The sequence below is a fragment of the Amia ocellicauda genome, chromosome 2, assembly GCF_036373705.1.
Source record: "Amia ocellicauda isolate fAmiCal2 chromosome 2, fAmiCal2.hap1, whole genome shotgun sequence".
Lineage (NCBI taxonomy): Eukaryota > Metazoa > Chordata > Actinopteri > Amiiformes > Amiidae > Amia > Amia ocellicauda.
The window spans coordinates 173050-196138 of record NC_089851.1 but is presented as its reverse complement, the minus strand read 5'-3'; the positions used below and the strand labels follow the sequence as shown (position 1 = coordinate 196138).

Genomic DNA, 23089 nt, shown 5'->3' with positions numbered 1-23089 from the left:
GCCGCCGCCTCGGACTCCGGCCCAGTGAACAGCGCAGCCGGCCCGCCGGCTCCGCACCAGCGCCTGCATGGGCGTCTAGTGTCCGCTAGAGGCAGCGGCATTGTGAACTCCGGCACTGAGGGAAACTGACACTAGGGGAGGACGCCGCAGGTTACAGTAATAGAGCTGCCACTGTGCAGCGGCTTCCAGTCGCAGGACTCAATCTAAACCTGCCAGCTCAGCCCCGGGTACCAACAGGACAGACAGCCCCAGACCACAGGCCCGTGGACACTGACACACACACCCACGCAGCCTCAGCAGGGCGACTGACACTGTGAACAGCGCGCATGCAGACAAAGGCAGCCGCCAGCACAAGCAGACAAACTACAACACGAATAACACAATGGACAGACAGGTGCTGTTCGGTGCGGCGCGGCCGACTCGCAGACCCGCAGCCGCCCCCCCAACACACACACACCCCGCCGTGCGTGCAGGTGTCCACGGGGCTGCACCTGCGGCCGGCTCCAGCCCCCCCGGACCGCCACCATGCAGTGAGAGCGGAGCGCAGCACATAGCGGGGCAAAGACACAAAGAGATCCGCCGCCTCGGGCGATCCGCCTGCCACAGCCGTGCTCTCGTCACACAGGAGCTCCCTCAGCGCAGCAGTAAACAAGAGCGCCTCTTCCCTCCCTCTCTCTCTCTCTCCCTCCCCCATTCCCTCTCCCTCTCTCTCTGTCTCTCCTCCCTCTCCCTCACACACTCTCTCTCTCTTTCTGGAAGCAGCCTCACTATCTGTCCGTGCCTCAGACGCGTGTGGCACGGCGCTGTGGAAGTCAGTGCGGTGCTGTGCGGTGCTGTGCGGTGAGCCCCGGCGACCCCCCTGTGCGAAGTGGCCCCTGAGCGCGTGCGGGACCCCGCAGCCCGCACGGCGCGCGCAGGATGCCGGTGCGACGCGGGCACGTGGCTCCGCAGAACACGTTTCTGGACACCATCATCCGCAAGTTCGAGGGGCAGAGTGAGTGTCTCCGTGCGTGTGAAAAGTTTGTGTGGACTGATGCAAAGTAGCCGTCGTGAAGAGCTGCTGTATTCGTTGCTGTTGTGTTGTCTTTTGTTGCTGTTGATCACAATGTTGCAGCTGTGGGTTCAGGCTACAGTGTGAAACTTCAGCCCCCCAGTGAGGCGCATCTGATACAGAGGGCTGGGTGAGTTAGGGGCGTGTGTGTTATGGTCTAGGCTAGGGGGTGTGTGTAGCTGTCTGGGCTGTGTTGCCTATGTGTGTGTGTGTCTCTGTGACGGGTGGCTCTGGGTGTGTAGACACTGCACCTTACAGAAAACTCACAACAGCAGACGGAGGAACCGAGAGACAGGGGTGCAGAGACGCAGGCAGGGGAGCCAGATGCTAAAGCCCAGATGCCCCCATAGCGAGCGCTGGGGCTACTTATATACAACCACACAACATGACTGCAGCTCTGAAACGCACCCGTCTGCTGTGTGAGCGGCCGCAGAGTCCAGCCAGACTGTCTTTACCAATAGAGGTTTGAAAGGGTTTGATAGTGACACTATGATTGTCCTATGCAACATTTCCAGTGTAGAACACGGCAAAGTACTTCAACTCACATGTATGAACCAATGAAACTGTGAAGAGGCCTGACTATGAGTTGCTCACACTCATTTTGTGAATGTTGATGATGCTACATTGCTGCCGTGTTGTTATTAATCATGTTATTGTGGTGGTTGTTGTCTGTGTCAGTGCAGACTGTGCAGCGGACTCGGGCGGTTTAACAGCGGTGGGTGTATGAAAGCAGGAATTATTGCGAGGACATTAACTCCCTCTGGCTGAAACAGGGTGTGACTGTCATTTCCAAATATTTATGGGGGGAGAGGAACAGAGATTGCAAACTGTGATTGCTTCTTGCCCTGTGAGTCTGCAGGCTCAGTGTTCGTTCTCGGCAGATGATCACTTGATGCAGGCTGTCGACAGACTTCTCCCTCTTGTTTGGATGCAGAGTCCAGTTTATCACTGGCTGTTTTTATGTTTATTTTACACAATCAATTAATTAGTAAATTGCTGTTGCACCTCCAGACACATGATGCAGTTAGTGAGCAAGTGCTGAAATGCATGCATTTCCAGTGCAAAACAATCTGCCCGAGTGTCGGGTCAGATATGTGGGAGAGATGGTCTCATCTTCACCTCTTCTGGTCTGTCTACTTTGCTGGCAATGGTCTCGACCAGCTCAGACATCAGCCGTGTTTTGAAGTGCAGTGGAGTTGGCTGCTCTGGTTAACCACACGGTGTGAGGGGAATCTGCAGCTGCCCGATCCTCCTGGCCTGCGGCCCCGTGACCCCGCGGCACTGATGGCAGGGACACACTGCTGCTCCTCTCTCACGTGGCCATGGAATCAGTGTGCTCCAGCTCCGCCAATTCCTTTCCTCAAAGTAGTTTTTAATGTTGTTTCAGTAACTCCAATTAATATACAGTTAAATTCCCAAACTGCATTTAAATGAAATGTATTAAATGCAACTCATTTATTGCCTGCTTCAGTTCCTACAGCTCTGTCATAATCTTCGTGCATAATATAATAATAAGATGGAAACAAAGGGGAAAGCTCTGGATTCTTGTTTTAAAGCACGCAACATGCAGTCAGAGGTCAAGGCCCTGGCGTGTGGTCGGAGGTCAGGGCGGACCTGGACCTGGACTGGGTCAGGTGTGAGCGCCACACAAAGCCGATGGGGGAGCTGGGCTGAAGCCCACGCAGTTTGCACAGGGAGGTTTGCTCTAGGATGTTCTGTCGTATAAAACGGGGGTCAGCTGAGATCTTCTGCTGGCTGTGGACGGCCTGTAGTGACGCACATAGGACTGCAAACTGCTACAGTATTATCATAAAAACAATAAAAAGCAAAACATAATTAACATCCATAGTAATGACATGGTAAACATCAATAACTGCCTATCAGAAGCTTTTACTCTGAATTGAATGATTCTGCTGCTGAAATTGAAACCTGAAAACTACAGCAATTATACAATTAGTGCAATACATGGAGTTTCTCTCAGTTTTGAAAACAACAGTTAATCAGAAGAGAGAAAGTTGGAGTTCTGCAGAGAATGAAACCTTGTCGTCTGGGGAAGACATGTCTGGTGCTTTCATTGGGAAATGAAACCTGGACCATCAGGGCGGGGGACTGAGAGGATGGATACAGTGATGACTGTTTCATGTGGAAGGACAGATGCTGCTCTCGGAGGTGATCAATGAAATGAAACCACTGAGACACGGCGTGGAGATTAATGATGAACTCGGCAAGAGACCGTGGGGGAGTTTATACACCAGCATTCAATCACCAAGGAACAAAGGGGCATCGACTGTCAATTTCTGCAGCAGTTTTGTGCTGTAAAGGGAAAAAGTCACCCCTGGAAGTTGGCAATTGGGCTTTTTTTTTTCACAGACACCGTGAGTGAGTGTCAGTGTGTGTGTATGTCAGTGTGTGTGTGTGTAAGTGAGTGAGTGTGTGAGCATCAGTGTGTGTGTGCATGTGTATGTCATTGTGTGTGCGTGTGTGAGTGAGTGCATGCGCATCAGTCTGTGTGTGCGTGTGTGTTTTGAATTCCCCTCAGTCTCAGTGGAACAGGGAGCCTGACCAAGGGCAAGCATTGATTGCTGCATCTGGAGGATTATTTGCTTATCAAATGAGGAGAATCGTTACACACAGAAGCCCGTGGCTGCAGGGAGAGACTCCACCCACTGAGGGACAAGTGCCTGTGTTTCAGTGCACACACACATGCACAGTGAGACACGTATACAGTAACACACTCATACTTACACCCCCGCACATATATACCTCAGATTGGCATGTCAGGCAGCATCCAGGGACGCTACATTGTCGCCCCATGGCTTCACGCAGCCACTGTTACAGGACCAACTGAAAAGCCAACCAGTATCCCAGCAAGAACAGAAACTATAGTTAGTATCAGTTAGTATCGTATCGGTTGCAGGCGAATGTGACGGGGGGGATTCTCTTTATCGTCTCTCTGGTTACAGTGTGTCTATCCCTAAAACGATCCGCCTGAATCCCTGTGAGTAAACCCTGTGAGCAGGCTGCAGTAGAAGCAGATCGCACTTAAAGCCCTGTCCTGGTGTATTCAGAGTGCTCTCAATAAAGGGGGCATTGTCACCAGTTTTTTGCAGCCATAGTTCCCTGTCACATTTGTCTTAATGGAGCACCGACCCCCGTCAGGAGATCCAGACACACGTGATGCTAGGCAAACAGAACTGTCCAAGGCAGCAAGATGAAAACAAGCTAAGAGAACAGACAGATAGATTGTGTTTACAGTCAGAGACTAATAGTTTTCTAAACGGCAATAAGCAGCGTCTCTTTTCAGTTTCATGGAGAGTCTCTGTTGCTCTGTGTCAGTGGAGACGGACCCAGGGAGAAGCAAAAACTTAAACAGAAATTACAGCTGTTCTCCACATCTGGATCAATGCTATATTCTCAGATCCACCACGGAAGGACAAAAACATGAATTCACTAGACAGAGCCACTTAAGCCTGTCGCAGTATAATAAAGGACAGCCAATTCCAACTGAAAATCCAGAGACCCTACATATAATACCTATATATAGTAGCCGGCTGATAAAGGGTTAAAATAAACTCACTTGAAAGTTTGAAATCTACTTGCACAAGTTATCCTGATTTTAGCTGAACCGTTGCAACGTGTACATTGAGTAAGCGTCTCTGCGTAGAGTCTCCCTCCTCTTCCCAGACGCTCTTTATCAGCGGAAGAACATGCGCTCCTTTTATTTGCCAGCTTTGTGTGAAAGTGCTTTGTATCGTCGGTTACAATGGGCTGCAGTAATCTGTGCTGCCGCAGAAGCACCCAGAAAATAGTTACTTTTCTGCTATTTCAATAACAAGAAACATAATTTTCATTAGTTTGCTGTAGGGGAAGTGCTCCATATGAAGCAGGTGATTACTGTACACTAAGAGTGTTGGGAGTGTGAAGCAGTGTGCTGCGTTGAGGACTCAACCCGCCCCACGCTGTGACTAAGCTCATCTCTGGTGGGAGTTACTCCTTTCTGTGACAATTGTGCTTTTCCATTTTTCTGGAAACCTTTTCTTTTTAGCTCACACATTGTGTTTATGCCCCGCTTGCCCATAACAAGACTATGAAAGGATACAAACGCACAGGAGGAGGATGCTCAACCCATCTCACATTTTTTGCTGCTTAGAACTCATTGATCCTCAAATGGCATCCAGACACTTCCAGCCACAGACCCCAGGGAGTCGCCTGCAGTGGTGGGGCTGGGCAGTGGGCTCCAGACGTCCATGACGCTTCAACCTTAGACTCCAGGCCTGCAGTACGTCAGATCCTGGAACGTGTTGCCACAGCAAGCGAAGAACATGTGGGGCTGAAGTGACATGAAGCCGGAATGAAAACAGTGCTTCTTTCACACAGCGATCTCAGCAATACAGCGGCAGTATTTAGCACAGGAGGTGGATGAGTGTGTTTCGACGTGTGGTGATGCGCGTTTAAATTCAGTGCCCTGGACCCCCCCACTGGTCTGCCTCTCGATGTCTCAGAGCCTGGCTGGCCAACATACAGCGCTCTGCAGCGGCTGCTCCGCACCCGGGAGCACGTAAACACCGCATGCCACCGCAGCGCCACACAGCCTCCCTCGCCTTTCATGGGCAGCCATTCCACTGACGTGAGTAACGAGAGCCTCACGCCACAGGCCCTGGACCGAGCGCACTGTGGGAGAGTCCTGGGTTTCAGGACACTGTCGTGTATCAGTTGTGTATTGATTGTGTGTTGTGTTGTGGTTCTCATAAACCTTCCGGTAAGTTGCCTAGGATAAAGGTATCCACAAAATGTAAAAATATAATAATTCTCATAATAATCATGATTAAATCACTCTTCTTGTTATTCCAGACATGCGTCACCCCATGTTTCTGTGTGTATTTGTAGCTGTGTGTCATTTGTGTGCTCATGATTAGGATTTGGCCCCATTGGTCAGCACTGGGAGGATGCGTTGTACAAATTCTTTCCTCCTTGGGCAGAGCAGGGGGCAGATTCCTGTATATATTGAGCTGTTTCTTCCAGTTTTGAGTTTTCTTCATTGCCTCTAAGATTTTTCTGATTTCCAAGCTGCAAGTGTTCAGATTTATTGGCAAGATGATGTTATTAGCAGCTCATGTGTCTCAAATAAGCTCCATTTATCTTCATTCCCTTCTCTTCCCAGTCCAAGGCCTTGAACACATCTCCTCCTTAGCAGATCTTGATTTTTGTCAGTGTCTGATTGGAGGCTGATTGTTGATGTGACATTCTTGTAAATGTAATTACTGAGATATATGTAGAGTTGAACCCGTATAGAGTTAAATGCTCTCCCATAGTTGATAAAGCCGAGGCAGAGGAGATAATATTGTCTGTGTCTTTCTAAGACTTTTGTACGACTCGAATATGATCCACCGTGTTATGTATCCACTTCTGAATCTTACTTGTTCTCTAGGTTAGTCAAGGGTGTCTTGAAGGCTAATGTAATGTACCGTGGGGCACGCGAACAGGGGACCCAGTTGAGGTGTGTTGTAGAGGAGGTCAGACAGGCGTGGATCGGATACCGGCAGGACAGGGCAATCAAGGGCAAGGCAAAGATGTGGTTGTGGTAACAGGCAAGGGTCGGGCAATCAGGCAAACAGAGTCCAGAGGAAAGTCCAAAGTCGTGGTCGGGAAGTCAGGCAAGGAAACCAGGGAACAAGGCACGGGGCGACTGCTCGGAGATGTGGCTTACACTGACAAAACTTTGTGATGGCTGGGAGTTGGTGAGGGGTTTATAAGACGGGCAGGAGAGGGAAGGTAATTGGTGCTGTGGAGTGTGAATGAGAGCAGAGGGAGGTGATAGTGTGTGCACTGGGGATTGAGGAATGTGGAAAGAACTCCAGTGAGGATGACCTCTGGTGGCGAGGTGGAGATGTACAGGGGGAAACCATGACAGTTAATGGGCATCTACATCTTTGTCTCCTTCCTTGTGACAGATGTTACATTCAGCCGGGATTTGTCTTTCCGGAGACGCATGGTACTGCATCTGATTCTTTATGAGGTTTATTACATTATTTAGAGTGTGTGTGCATTTGTGTGTATGTTTGTGTGTTTGTGTTCTATATGTATGTGTGTGTGCATGTATGTATGTATGTCTTGCTATTACTGTACTTGAAATTTAGACGTTTGCTTTCCTGTAAAATTGCACTTGTACAACATTTTGTCATACTTCTTGCTTTGCATTGCTAGCACTTATTTGATTTCCATTATACCCCCTTTCCCTTAGCTTAACAATGATTGCACATCTTGTCTGCACTTATTAGCTTTTATAATCTAGGATTTTGGACTTGTATTTACTGTATATTTCCTATGCACTTGTGTAAATTGGAATTTGTAAATTGCATTATGCTTGGAACTGCACTGTGTTATTGCACTTTGTTTTGTAAGTCGCCCTGGACAAGAGCATCTGCTAATAAATAAATAATAAAGATAAACTACTTACTATTTCACAGTTTTTCTTGTTTGGTTGTTTCCATGTCTTATCATGTAAATCCCCCCGATTGGGCAGTTGGGCAGGGACTGTCATAGAGGAGTGAGAGTTGGGCAGGGACTGTCATAGAGCAGTGAGAGTTGGGCTTCGACTGTCATAGAGAGGTGAGAGTTGGGCTTCGACTGTCATTAGAGGAGTGAGAGTTGGGCAGGGACTGTCAGAGGGGTGAGAGTTGGGCAGGGACTGTCATAGAGGGTTGAGAGTTGGGCAGGGACTGCCATGGATGGAGTGGATGTAGTCCTGCTCCTTTTCTCATGCTTTGTCTCCATGTGGGACAGCCGCGCCCAACGGCCTTACTGTATTTGTTTTCCAAGCCTCGGAGCGGCCGGCTCTACACAGCACCCCGGGCAGTCTGGCACAGATGGAGGCCACGGATGTTGCAGGAATGGGGATCAGGAAAGTGGTATGAGGGAAACTCATACCTCCTATCTTAGTTGTCTATTAACAAACAGGTTGTTGTGAAGGATCTTGAAGTTGAAGCATGTTGTGCATGTTGTTCTGCTCTGCAGAGGAAGGACAGGAAAATGCTCATCAGGCTGCACTGTGCTGTCTGGTTGACACTATAGGTCTAAATAGTTGGATAAGACCAACACAAAATCCTATTCTGTAGGGAACAATATTCAAGAAATGTCCTCTTCACTTTGGCAAATGAGTGTGACAATTCTAGTATTTTTCATTGGGGATGTTCACTTGGCAAAAATCGATTTCCAATATTTCTAAATATATTTTTACAAAGACATGTTCTGCTGCTCTTGTGCCCTTGTAGACTGTGATCTGTATTGTCGCGGATGTGCTACATGTTGTGGAGGCATCGTCCATCATCAGGGTGGAATTCAGTCAGGGCTGTAACTGCATTGTCTTTCAATCACAAGACCTCTCTTCACAGAAACTGTGTCATGTTCAACTGTGGTGACCAGGCTGCTGTGGGTGCATTAGTGAGTGTGAGCATGTTGACGTGTGTGACAGCTGGACCCGAGCTGATGCAGCTGGTTGTCTTCTGCAGGTCGGAAGTTCGTCATTGCCAACGCACGTGTGGAGAACTGCGCCATCATCTTCTGCAACGACGCCTTCTGCGCCATGTGCGGCTACACGCGTGCCGAGATCATGCAGAAGCCGTGCACTTGTGACTTCCTGTATGGCCCGCACACCAAGAAGATCGCGATCGCGCAGATGGCACAGGCCCTGCTGGGCTCCGAGGAGAGGAAGGTCGACATTGCCTTCTACAGGAAGGACGGTAGGACAGTCGCCCTCCACTCTCTCTCTCTCTCTCTCTGTGCCTGTCTTCTGGGGTGGACAGGGGCATCACCTCGGGGAGAGGGGTCAGTGGTGCCTTGATTGTAATATACTTATAGGAAATGGTGCTACGAAAATAGTCATAGTTATTACCCACCCACTCATATATACATCTCCTAGGCATTAAGTCCCCCTCCCCCCCTAAACAGAGGGACAGCAAACTAGATCAAACTAGTGCCCCATTTCCACTGGCGGACGTGTCCAGATGTGTTTTGTGGACGGTTAACTATCTGCTGCCAGACGTGTTCGTAAGCGTCCGTCATGCCCACTAAGGAAATATCTCCGCTTTCAGAAGCGGAGATGTGTGCTTGACTTGCAGACAGACAGGGAAGAGATCAGATACATTGTGTTGGAAGATCAGGAAGAAATTACAGTTTTATTAGCAGCATGGAGTGAAATACACATACAGAAACAATGACTGCTTACAGTTAATATCCGAGTATTAAAAATGTGGATTTCACAGGACCGGTGCAGTGTCTGACTAGTTAAAAATAAACTGAAGGATAATAATCGGATCGTAGCAGCCGATTTTATTAATCTTTTATGAACAGCTGGACGGTGTTTCAGGCTGTGTTGTGTGAATAGTGTGCAGGACAATCCGCAGAGACAGTCAGTGTGAAGGTGAACACGATAGTTAACGTATGTCCGTTTACAAGTTAAATAAATAAATAAATAAATACAGCACATCTGGGTTTCCCTCTAAAACATTAAGGACTGGTTTAATACATGTGTCCATAAACGCCATGACTGAAACGTGCACACTTTAGTTCAGTTATAACTGCTATATTTTAGCTGGATGATTAATCGTGAAACGTGCGTGTTTTGTTTCAACTGTAACTTGCCCTGGTTAAGGAAGTCTGCTAAGTAAATTATAAATAATTCAGCAAAAAGTATTGTTTGCAGTTACAAATCTGTAGTAAGAGTAATACATTAAGGGAGTCACGCTGTGCCGTTTAAAATACATATATACTAGCAAAAATGATGACGATAATAACAATACATATTTGCTATTTAGTATTATTGTTGCACATGGAAACGTATTCTTATGGGACCGTGCTTGTCTGAATATAATGTTGTCTACACGTTTAGCTCTTTCTAATATCTCTTAACAGAAACATGTATTTATTATGCTGTTTACACAATCATGTAAAGCAGAAAGAATAAAATAGACACAGAAGTCCTCTCCACGTCAGGCTCTATCGCTCGTAGTGTTGTTCTCTGTCTGTTTTTAAAACGTCCCTGTCAGAGTAACTTGTGTTGGTGCGGAGCGGCAGCAGAGAGCTGGTTGGTGCAGCCCAGGAGACCTGGGCCCTCGGCGTGCTCAGCACTGTGGGACAGGCAGTGTGGTGGCCAGACTGGGCCAGGGTCAGCACCGTCTGCAGGGGTGCAGAGTCTCTGAGATATCTGGCAGAACATATACAAATACATGTATATAATTAACACACAATGTATACGAGTTATAATTGAATTTGGTATTGATTTGTATTACGACCCTTTTGTAATGTAATATATGGAAAATGGGCACCTGTGATTTTCTGTGGCATTTCTTCTGGTGTCAGCTCCATGGTCGAGCGGTTGAGCCCTGAACTGCTAGAGTGAGAGCCTGCTGTCCTCCAGGGGGCTGGCCACGAGTGCGTCTCGGTTATTGCTGCTGCTTGGGTGGGCAGGAGGAGGGAGGCGTGTCTGTCCCTGTGGGAGGGAGGCGTATCTGGGAGGCGTGTCTGTCCCTGTGGGAGGGAGGCGTGTCTGTCCCTGTGGGAGGGAGGCGTGTCTGTCCCTGTGGGAGGGAGGCGTATCTGGGAGGCGTGTCTGTCCCTGTGGGAAGGAGGCTCATCTGTCCCAATGGGAGGGAGACGTGTCCGGGAGTTGTGTCTGTCCTTGTGGGAGGGAGGCGTGTCTAAATTTGAGTGAATTTCTATCGACACACCATGGAGATAAAATAAAACTGAAAAAAGAACTGCTATTGCTTACTTATACAGTTTCCTGCAGCTCCTGTAAACAACTGGATCAAACCCCTCGCTGAGCTGTAGTCATATTGGCATCCACACACACTCTCAGCTGTAACTGGGAGCAGAACGTCACTATCTGAAGGATGTCTGTTTTAACCTGCAGTAACCCCAGTCACAGCTGAGCGCGTCTGGTGTTGTACAGCACGGGGGTCCCAAGGGCCGCGGTGTAAACACCCACCTGCCCATGTCATCTCCCTGCTCCCTCTGTTGGCTGATCCGTGGCTTTGCTGTAATGCAGTTTCTCTAGTGATGTGCTGAGAGTCCAGAGCACTAATCGCCTCCCGTTTCTGTCCAATATATTTGCAGTGCATGGTGTCCGTGGCTTGTGGAGAACCATGCCAGCATGGCCGTGTGACACAGCCCCTCAGCACAGGCCCCTCAGCACAGCTTCTGTGTCGTGGCTGCCTTTGCAGGCAGAGCTGATTTTGCACTATTTGTCTGGCTGCTATGTGAGGAGAAACATAAATGTACAAATGGCACTTTCATTGCAGACCCTGACCCCCAAAACGGGTGGGATTGATGGAGCACAGCCAGTCAGCATGGAGCTTTCTGTGTAGCCCAGTCAGACAGTGAGGTCCTGGTTCTGCTCTGTCTGTGATGTAAAATGTATTATTTTGAATTGCTATGTTTTAGCTAAGTTGAATTTGTAATGATTGATGCCTTGTATTTCTCTGTATTTTTGCACTTATGTTGTAAGTCGCCCTGGATAAGGGCGTCTGCCAAGAAATAAAAATAATAATAATAATAATAATAATAATAATAATGTAACTGAAGCTTTCCTATCTACACCACAGCTGCTCTTTTTATTATGGCAGGGCTCTAGGCCCTCTCTCTGTGTCTCGAATCAGTCCATCAGGAAAATGTCAGACCAGAGCCAGCTGTTTGGTCCGTCTCCTGCTGACTGGCTGAGCCCGGGCCCAGTGAGCCGCTGGTGTGCCGTCAGCTGGTGCTTCCCTCTCTTCAGCAGTTTGTCAGTGATCTGTGGCAGCAGCCTATAAATAACTCCCTCATTTCCTAACCTACTGCTGTAGATGCCATCTGGATCCAGGGCCTGGTTAGTGTAGGGAGGCTGGATGTCTCTGTTTCACATTTCTGAGCGTCTCCTGGCCTGTCCACTGGCCTGTCCACTGGCCCTCCTTGCGTGTCTCTGTGTGTCTCCTGGCGTGTCCACTGGCCCTCCTGTTTGTCTCTGTGTGTCTCCTGGCCTGTCCACTGGCCCTCCTTGTTTGTCTCTGTGTGTCTCTTGGCCTGTCTCCTGGCCTGTCCACTGGCCCTCCTGGCTGTTCTAACTGCCCCCTTTCCTAGTTGAGCGTTGCGTTTATCGGCCCCAGTGGAGCTCTTCCTCGCCGGCATTGTTCTGCTCAGTCTCAGCCCGTCTGCAGACATGTTTCCTGTGAGGACTGTGCTACTCGAGCTGCCAGCTAAACAGCTGTTGTAATGCAAACAAACCAAACGGGAGCAACTGTTTCCAGGCCCCTGTGAGCGGCTCGCCTGTGGGTGGTAATAACACTGAGGTCCTCTGAGTGTTTAATGAGGGAACGGAAAAGGGCATCTTTTCTCTCTGAAGCAGTGTGATACCATGTGAAACACTGTTGTCATTCCCACCCTGCTACAGCCCTCCTGCTCTCAGTTCACCAAGGGCTTCATGATAATGAGCTCCTGAACGATGGAACAGGCAACTTGTTATGTGTGTATCAGTGTATGGGGGGCTGTGTAGTGTAGTGTAGTGTAGTGCAGTGCAGTGCAGTGCAGTGCAGTGTTGGCAGTAGTATAGAGAGACCCGGGGAACGGTGGCAATACGAGTCAAACAGAAAACGAATGCTTTCAAATCTACAAAATGATTAATTCCTAAGGATGGGACCAGCAACTGTATGTTTGTGGAGACTTGAGTTAGAGACACAGGAAGCGGACTGAAGCCGCCCTCACCAGTGTGACATTCCGCACACACTTTCAGTGGCTCAGTGACACTGCACACACACACTCTCAGTGCCTCGGTGACACACTGCACACACACTCTCAGTGCCTCGGTGACACACTGCAAACACGCTCTCAGTGTCTCAGTGACACACTGTGCACACACTATCAGTGCCTCAGTGACACTGCACACACACACACTCTCAGTGCCTCGGTGACACACTGTGACCCACACTCTCAGTGCCTCGGTGACACACTGCACACACTCTGAGTGCCTCAGTGACACACTGCAAACACGCTCTCAGTGTCTCAGTGACACACTGTGCACACACTCTCAGTGCCTTGGTGACACTGCACACACACACACACTCTCAGTGCCTCAGTGACACACTGCACACACTCTCAGGGCATGAGTGACACACTGCACACACACGCTCGGTGCCTCTCATTTCGCTGGCGTGTCAGGGCTCAGTGGTGGAGGAGCCTGTTATTGTGGCTGCACCTCTGGGGCCGTGCCGAGTCAACAGCCCAGTGCTGGGGATCTCGCGTCCTGGGAGCTGGGCAGAGAGGAAAAGAGGCTGAAGGATAGGATCTAATCTTATATACACAGACAGTGGTGCTTGTGGCCATGCTGCTCATCTTAATGTGGCGGTGCTATAAGTCTGGACTCTGGACGGGCTGAGAACGGTCGGATGTCTGAAGGAAAATAGAGTCAGTCTAATTCTCTACAAGGCCTTCAGTCCTGACAGAGCAGTGGCACAAACACAGTCACGCCCCCTCCTGAGTGTTCAGTTCTGTGTTCAGAACAATGAGCCAAGCCCAGCCGGGCCCTGAACACCTCAGTACCTGTTCGGTGTGATCGGGCAGCTAGGGATCTGAGCATCTCTCAGCAGGACTGTGTGATGAGTTCTCATGGTGGAGATCTTTAGACACCGTTCCTAATGTGAGTGAAGCGGTGTGGGCTGGGTGTGGGGGGGTTATTAATTAACTTGTCCGACACATTAATCCAGTACAGTTTACCTGAATCAACACCAGCACCGTGTCAGTGCCGTGCACAGCTGTGCTGGTTTGCATGCGTGTGTGTGTGTTCAGTGTGTGGGGGGAGAAGTGGGTTTCAGCTGGTTTACATGAGGGCAGCACTTCCTTGAACAGCAGGATGTGTCTTCCTACAGACCTGCGCTGCACCACACAGCATTCACACACACACACACACACACACACACACACACCATACTGACACACACACACTGATACACACACACACACACACTGACACATGCACACACACACCACACTGACACACACAGCACACTCACATGCACACACACACTGACACGCACACACGCACACACACCACACTGACACACACACACACACACACACACACACACCACACTGACACACACACACAGCTTCCACAGACACACTCACTCACACGCAGACACAGGTGTGGTACAAGATCGATCAGTCCTGATAAGTCTGAAAAGAACAAGCCTATTTGCCTATTTCATCTGAATGAGACCCCCCCCCCAGAGCAGACTGCGCGTTTCCCCCCCGGGCTCTGAATGACGGCGGGCAACACAGACACTGTGAATCGGATGTGTTTGAGAATGAAACGCGTTGGCAGCCAAGAGAATAAGCTTTCAATCGATGTGCGCATTGTAGGAACACAGTGTCACTTCTATGCGCAGGAGCTGCACGTAACGCTGCCAAACAATGCTTCAGAGGGTGTAGTAACACAGTATATAACTCTGACATGTACATTATTGTTAACTTTTTGGGAACCTAAACTTTTTAACCTCTGGCAGTTTTCACTGTTATTCACTGGTTTCAGGTTATTCACTGGACTGGAACTGCTTACATTTCAATAAAACTGGAAAAATGGGGCTGTTCTAAAACTTTTGACCAGTAGTGTAGGCATATACACACACACACAATCACACACAGTGGGTGGCCACTTTATTAGGTACACCGACCTAATAGCGAGTTGCTCCCCCTTTTGCCCTCAAAACAGCCTGAATGGACTCAACAAGGTGTTGAAAGCGCCAGCAGAGATGCCATGTTCCTGGACCCGTTCCCGGACAGCCCTAGCCTTGTGATATGGACCATTATCCTGCAGATGGATACACTCAAAGTACACATTCAAAGTCCCACTCTCCCTCTGAATCGCACTGCTTTAAATAGCCTAGTCTGAGCATGTGATGCTGCACTGACTGTCTATTTCATGGAAAGGGCAAAATATATATATCGTTTTATAGCAAACCGGTATCCTGCCTTGATGTCAGGTCCATGTGCCCATTCTAGAGTTGATTTATGTCATGAGTGCAACTTTGATGTTCATCATTAATTCTCCGGTCTCCTACGTGTGGCCCCCATGTGCCCCCATGTGCACCCAGCTTGGACAGCTCTGCAGGCGTGGGGGAGATGCGGAGGTTGTTTCGGAGGCACTGAGGTTGAGGGAGGCTGTGGGGGCTGTTGTCAAGTGGTTTCTTTGCCTTTGTGAGCTCCTGTTCAGCAGCTGCTGTGTGTAATACTCGAGCTGCTGATCCGTTTGGTTGATTTACCATGCTGTAAGTTAACAATGGCCATGTTTGCATCCCTTTGTCAGAATCAGCCCGGCCCCATTGAGGCATCAATGTCTCTTTCCAGCACGAAACTGACAGATACCGATTTATGAGCTTTTAAAAGGACAATGACTTGCAGAGCTGCACAATCCCCTTGGGTTGCTCCCCTGGGTCTGTCTGCATCCTGTCAGCCTGTTGGATTTGGCGGGCTTTTCCTCCTATCTTTGTCTGTGTCCAGTGTAAGTAAAGATAAAAAGAGAAATGGTTTGAGTTCAAGGTGTGTTGGAGGGAGATCCAGGTGTGGCTTCAGCCCCTGCAGAAGTGCAGCCCTACCCTGAGACCCTTCACTGTGTCAGCGCCATGCAAGGTGTTCATCCTGTCACTCTTCTCCATCTATCGCTCAAGAACAACAGGAACCAAAGCAACAGCTCTGAAGGGAATGTCCTACTGAGACTCTGAGGGAACTGAACCTTTTCACCCTGGAACAGAGGTGACTACATGGGGACTTGATCCAAGTCTTCAAAATCATGAAAGGCAAAGACCACATCAAACAGAGGAACTTTTCCAGATCAGCAGGGACACACGCACCCGGGGACACAAATGGAAATTGGGCTTCAAGGCATTCAAGACAGAAAACAGGAGACACTTCTTCACACAGAGAGGCATCACAATCTGAACAAACTCCCCAGCGATGTGGCTGAAGAGACAATTTGGGAACATTCAAAAACAGACTGGATAGGATCCTTGGATCAACTAGTTATTAATGGACACCAAACAAGCATGATGGGTCGAATGGCCTCCTCTCGATTGGACACTCTCTTATGTTCTTATGTTCAACAGCAGTATAGAGTTCTCCTGCTTGGTGCTGCGGAGTCTTGCGTGGCTCTGATCTTCAGTCGTCAGTCACTCCAGAACTTTGCTTAGGCTACTTCAAACCATCTTCCTGAAAAGCTTAAACTTGTGCTAAATCATTTCTGCAGTATTTTTCCATTAAACAGGAGTTATTTTTAAATTTTTCTAAGCCTCTTGTCTTCATATAAACTGTTATATCTACCCTGTAATGCTGTAAGATTTCTGTCTGCTTGGACACACATGGTCTCGAGACACACAGAGAGATGCACTGAGACGCACAACGTCTCTCGCATCAGACAGACACGGTCTCGAGACACACAGAGAGATGCACAACGTCTCCCACATCGGACAGACGCAGTCTCAAGATGCACTGAGAGACACAACGTCTCCCGCATTCTCTCTTTGCAGCTGGATTTTTAGATTCTGTGAAAAGCACTGTACACAAAACACAGCCCGGCTCCGCCCAGACCAGCGGGCTGAAATAGTTTGCAAAGCAATGCAATGCGAAACACAGAGTCCTAATTATGGATCTAAAAGAAAACCTTAGTCTGTAAACTATTTTGATTCTAATACTGGAAATTATGGTTTGGCTAATCAGGTTGGCAAGAGTGTCGTGTTCAGGAGCCTATGCTCAGTGAGAGTCTCTCGGTGCGATGCATCTCAGGGCTCTGTGCTGCTCAGGGTCCGAGGTGAGTGGGGTAGCGGCTCCACCGCCGGCGCGGTGTTTGCAGGGGAGGTGGTCTCCCCTGGCTGCTGTGGCGAGGGAGACGAGCCGAGCCGAGCTATGTGCCTGCGTGCCGCCCGTGCTGCAGAGAGACGGCATATGACCACGCGGCCTTGCAGGAAGCAGTTTATTTACTTCACCCAGTTATTTAAACATGGCTAGAGCGCTGAGGCACAGCTGCTGCTGGAGACAGGCTCTGTGAAATAGACCTGACTGGTTCTGTCCACTCCACCTTTTTGTCCCTAGTCCCTAGGAATCGGCTCCCACAGGCTGCCCGGGCCCTTGGATCCAAGCAGCCTTCTGTGGGTCTCAGTGCAACGTTATCCTGTGGAGGCCCTCGTGGGTCTGGATGCGAGTGCTGGGCTGGGGCTCCAGGGAGGATGTGAGCATGTCCCTGGCCTTTAATCCGAGCAGAGATGAGTGATGTCCCAGGACGAGCTGCCAGCTGCTGGGAAGGAGAGGGAAATACGGAAGCTGCTCTCGTCTCTGTAATGGAGCGGTAATTGAGCTATTAGATGGCAAACTCGATATCAGAGTGGCAGATGCAAAATCAGCTGCGTCTGCAGAGGGCTGGCTGTTTGCCGGGGGGGCAGCTGGAGAGATGCATCAGTAGGAGTGAGAGAGACAGAGGGAAGACCTGCGGGCGATGAATGAGAGTAATGTCACACGGGGCTGGAGCTAGAGATACTGTAGGAAGGGTAGACTTTCCCGCAGAGAGATCCAGTCCTGTTCTACTTTTCTTCACTTCCTGTTGTCTGTCCGAGGGCACAGTCTCCCAGTGCCATCGTACACCATTCAGAGGCCTAGTCATATATGTTCTCTGTAGGTTCCTTTACGCTAATACATACCTCAGTCTTTGGCACTGGGTAAAGTCTCACCATGTCCGTGGTCGGCCTGCCGTCCTGTCCGTCACTCTCGCCTCTCGGCACTCGTTTCCCTGTTTGTCTTGGGAAGGGGGTCTGTTGCCAACTCTCCTGACCTAATAGGGGTAATAGGGGTTCTGTGCGATGTTAGAGGACAGTAAAATACACCGGCCTGGGCACTCCAATTAACCTAGTTCAGCATCACCTGTCTGTCAATCCACTTCTACTTTTCCAGATGCAGCTTTGGCTATTTTCATCTCCTATTTCATTATTTGTCATTTAGCAGACGCTTTTATCCAGGGCAACTTACATTTGTACCCATTTATACAGCTGGGTATTTTACTGGAGCAATCTAAGTGAAGTACATTGCTCAAGGGTACAACAGCACTGCCCTACCTGGGATTTGAACCCACAACCTTCCAGTTATGAGTCCAGAGCAGATAATTTGTTTCAGGATGATTTAGTTCTTCTGTCTCTCCTGGAGTCCCGGTTGTGTTTCACAGTGTAGTCGCCTGTTTTGAAAATGTCGGAAGGGGGGGGGTGTCCGCCAGTCAGCTTGCATGTTTTTCTAGAGTGAGCCATGTGCTCAGCACACCCTCAGCAGCATCCCTTCTGGAAGAGGGAGATGCAGAGTCCGTGTCTTCTGTCCGGGCTCTGCACCTCGAGGTGTTAAGTCATGTCTGGACTGGTGCTGTGTGTGTGTGCGGACGGGCATGGCTGAGCTCCAGTGTGCAGTCTGTTCTGCAGTGGCTGGCCTGCCTAGCCCCCTGTGGCTCCCTTTGCCCCAATCTGTCTGTCGTCATGTGTTTGGGCCCCTCTTCGTTCAACCAGACTGGTAATGAGGTTTTAGTTGGCTGTGAAAGTGACACTTTATGTACCTGCTGTGCTGCACCGGTGATCAATCGTCTGTCTCCTTCAAGGCAGCGCTGAGCTCCTTCAGCGGGTGCTGCAGCTGCGGGCGGCGTGGTGGGAGCCGGGGCCCCTGTGAGGAGTCCACCCTGCTCTGTGTGGCCCTGCTCTCATGAGCAGAGAGACTGGACACAGAGTATCGATGTCAGTGCCAGGGACGGGGCTGGCTTGTGTGGGCGCCCTGCTGCCCCCAGGCACAGCGATGCCTGCTCTCAGTGGCAGTTTTAATCAGGGCTGCAGCCGGGGATCAGCAGAGGGTTTGAGTTTCCTCCCCAGTTCAGTAAAGCACACTTTGGAAACGGTGTTCCTTAAAAAATGCATCAGCCGAGTAGAATACGATCCCATTGGACATGGCGCACCCTGATCTGTGTGTGTTGTGTTACCTGCTGACACGAGTTGCGGGCCCCAGGTGGTGCCGAGTTACGCCTCTCATTAGAGGCTCAGACTGATCCTTGTCAGCTGTGTACAGTGGCAGCAGCTTTTGAAATGTTAATTTGGCTCCGTAATGTTAATCGCAGGGCCCATTTCCACTGCAGATACTGCTGGCTGCCAGACTGATTGGGTTTCCCCTCCCGGCACTGACGTCTGCCAGAGAGTCTGAGTCTTCCTGGACTCGGAGACGACGGTCCTGGTGTCTGACTGGGGACTTTAGTGTGCTGATGGGTGTGGGAATGAGTAGCGTGTGCCAGCCTCGGAGAGGAGCCCTCGGCCTGCGGGGCACCGGCATCGCCAGAGCGGGGGTGCTCTGGCTGCGCTGCTCCCCAGTCACCGGAGCTCCGTGTAGAGACACTTTGCCTGTAAAGCGGGTGAGAGACCCTGCAGGATCAGGGCAGGCAGAGCAGGAGGGGGGCAGTGACAGGAATCTGTGTCTCCACAGTGTCCACTACTCAGTGCCAGGGCTGGGGGCCCTTCCCCGCTGTTGGGGACTGCTGGTCCCTAGCAGGAGAGCTTAGACACTGATCCAGGCGGTGCCTACGCTCAGCCATGTTCAGCAGAGCTGCCTTCACTCTTCGGCCGGCGGCGTCTGCAGTCTGATGAAAACAGCGTCCTTTCAGCTAGTTGTCAAGTGTTAGCCTGCCAGGTATGAGATCACAAAACGCACAAGGGGTAACCAAAGTGGTCGAAGCCATGTCACGTACTGATTGATTTATTTTTATTCACAGCTTGTACAGCACAAAGTGTCACCTATTTCTGAGGTCCCTGCAGCCCAGTGCTCGGTCACAGCTGCTGAACTCTTCCTGTGGGCAGCAGCCATAGCACAGAGGCCTGTTTCTACCCCACAAGTGCCTTGACACCGCAGTCTTCCTGGAAGCCCTAGACCCTGGGCTCCTGTCCCCACTCGAGAGAGTCTGAGCTGCTTTCCGCACTGGGTCCTTACGAGAGCCCAGGCCGCTCCGACTGTCTCAGGGTTTGATCTTCAGCAGAAGACAGGCTCCATTAATCGCGCTTCCTGAGGGGATACACAGGGATTACACACGGACAGGAAAGACACCGATTGGCAAAAATACCTGAGTTCAGCTAATCCTGTTTCCCTCACTTTCAGTGTTGGGAAAGCCAGCGTATCCTTGTAGGGTAAAAGAACCAGGCCGGTCTGGGCTGCGGGGATGTCTTACAGCGATTTACTCATTCCCCAGGTCTTCTGCGTTCCCGCTTTCTGTCAGCCCCCTGAGTCTGGCAGTGGGGGCACCAGAGCCTCGCCTTCATCTGACCGCGGCTGCGAGACTGCAGTGGAAATTAACTGAGATGTGTGTGCTTTGCGATGCAGTTCACAGTTCAGCCCCGCTCACACAGGCCCTACACGGTATTGATGCCTGAGTATGAATAATACAGGAGCCCTTTCACTATGGCACTGTATCTGCCAGGTGGGGCTGCAGTCTCTGCATTATGGATTAGAGCGGAGAGCCCAGCTCAGTACGGTCAGTTTCATAAGCAATTATTCACCACAACAATGGCCTGCCATCAGTAATGGTCAGCAGGTTTGGCTCTGATTGTGTTCAAAGCCTCTGTCAGAACACAGTCACACGGCTCTGTTGTGTTTGGACTGCAGGTTTGAATCTGGGTTAAGGAGGCTTTTAAGGTGATGGAAAAAGAGTCCAACAGCCAATAATACATAGACACAGGCTGGGAGTGGCAGCACTCAAATCAAATCACATCTTTATTATCCCCAGAGTGGAAATTAGGTTTGCAGTCAGGAGTTAAAATATTCAGCAACCATAACAACAACAACAAGTAACAACATCCAACAACTCCGACACATAGAGGGCATCGAGATACAATCCTGAGACAAAGGAATCCCGCGCGGCCTCTCGACAGGGCGTCACAGCGGAGGTGCCTGTATCCACAGACGGTAGTGATGGTCTGCTGACAGGGAGTGTTCAATCAGCTGCACATCCAGGAGTGCCCCCCACCGATGAGCTGCCTGGGGGGAATGAACGTGGTAGACGCGGTCTGCGGTACCCAGCTTGCGTACCCTTCTCGTTGAGTCCGGGGCGTTGGCAGGCTTGGTGTGGCCTCTCAGAGTGGGCAGCCCTGGGGTGAGGAGGACCCTGCTCTGGGCCGGAGCTCCTCTCCTGCCATCTGTCGCCGTTCCTGCCTGTCGCCGCTCATGTGTTGCACGAAGCGCCGTGGACAGCAGCTGTCCCACACATGCACCGCACGCCCGTTTGTCCCCATATCCTGTCAAATGGCCGATGCCGTGCCCTTGACCGTGTGAGCCGCGCGGGGCTCCGATAGTCCTGCGGTACACAGATCAGTGGCCAAGCCAGAGTCACAGAGTTAATGGACCGGATGATGGAAATCTCTGTCCAAGGGGCTGTAATTGACCCCTGTGCCCCGCGCTGCTATTCATCGCACAGTCAAATTGAGAGCTGGCGGGGCAGCGAGGGGCGGGGGTCCAGGGCCGCTGCGTGGGGAACTGGTCAGTGTAACTCGACCCGACTCTGAAACCCTGTACACGGCTCCCCGGGGCCCGGCCGCGTAGCAGGCTTCAGTTTCTCCTAATTGCTTTTCCCTGCAGCCCCTGGTCTCACTGTTACAGCAGGCCGGATTTCCCCATCCATTTTTAATCCTGGGCTCTAATCTAATTTGTTGGGTGGTTGTAGATATCATTAATTTAATAACATCTCTAAAGCCATGACATATTGTATAATTATTGATGGATTATCTGGATGAACTCAGGGCCGGGAAATGGAAGAATGCAAAGTGCGGTGGCGGCTGTGTCTGCTGAGGGCCGGCTGGCGCTGCAGGGCTGAGCTGCACGTGTGCCGCGCTGAAGGAAGTTTGGGCTGCAGCACTGGCACTGCAGGAGGACACATGGCTCCTGGTGTGAGATGGCAGGCTGTTCCTCCACAGTTCCACAGCCTAGTTCCTCCCTGTAAGGCTCTCCTCCAGGGGGCTGTTACCTCGCACACCTTCCCTGCCCGCTTGGTTGTGAGGCCGTAATGAGCCGAACGCTGCTGTCCGCTCTGCCTCGAGCTGCTCCGTCTGCGGAATTCAAAGGGAGGTTTTTAATTCATTATTATTTGTCTGTAGATTGAATTCACATTTTGAACAATCTGAACGCTCAACCCCCCCTTCCTGTGTCGTCCGCTTTCTGAAGCAATTACCCTGAAAGCATGTGACCCGAGTTCAGGCTCTGCTTCACTGGACCTTCATTTACTTTCTTAGATGCTGAAAAGTTGGTTTAGGCTCCTTCTCAGATGTTACAGCTGACCAGCTGTTTTCAGAGGTTTGCACAATTTCCCCACAACATTTCCCGGCCGTATAAACACCAGTGTTGGTCCTGAGCGTCTGGGTCAGGCCTGTGAATGTCCAGGGCCCGTGTGTGCGTCTGCTCTGCGCTGATGCTTTCCTTCTGTGTCTCGGCTGCTCGTATCAACATGGCTGGGCTCGCCGGGCTGCAGTGTAGCAGCTGTGTTTACAGTTTACTTGGTGCTGAGTACATTTATGACCGGGTTATTGTCAAACAGAAGGGAAAAAAGATTCTGTGGTGAAATTCCTCAGGATATTTCATTACAACACTCGGTGTGAAGTGTGTGCAGGAGAGGAATGTGTTTACTTTTCTAGCAGAAGATGTTGCATTATCACTTCTCAAGCATCTCAGAATTCACAGCCAACCAATGCCGGGCTGAGGTATGCGTGTGTTCATAGTTTCAACAACAGCCACAGCTTGCATTTCCATGGAACAGCATTGTGACGGTGCAAGTGTAATTGTCTGTCACTTTACATTTAGAAAAAGTGTAGAACATAAGACCTTAAGAAGGAGTAACATAAGGAGGCCGTTCGCCCCATCTTGCTCGTTTGGTGTCCATTAATTAGTGATCCAAGGATCCTATCCAGTCTGTTTTTGAATGTTCCCAAATTGTCTCTTCAGCCACATCGCTGGGGAGTTTGTTCAGATTGTGAC

At 50.2% G+C, this 23089-nt stretch overlaps 1 protein-coding gene across 1 annotated transcript in view; it reads left to right on the top strand.

Moving 5' to 3' along the window:
• The first annotated feature begins 726 nt into the window (after positions 1 to 726).
• Positions 727 to 23089, top strand: part of kcnh2b (potassium voltage-gated channel, subfamily H (eag-related), member 2b) — a 138345-nt gene continuing 115982 nt past the window's right edge. The window contains exons 1-2 of the mRNA XM_066715993.1: positions 727 to 994; positions 8560 to 8790. Of these exons, the coding sequence (XP_066572090.1) occupies positions 919 to 994; positions 8560 to 8790 (307 nt within the window). The 5' untranslated portion in view covers positions 727 to 918. The remainder of the gene's footprint in view (positions 995 to 8559; positions 8791 to 23089) is intronic.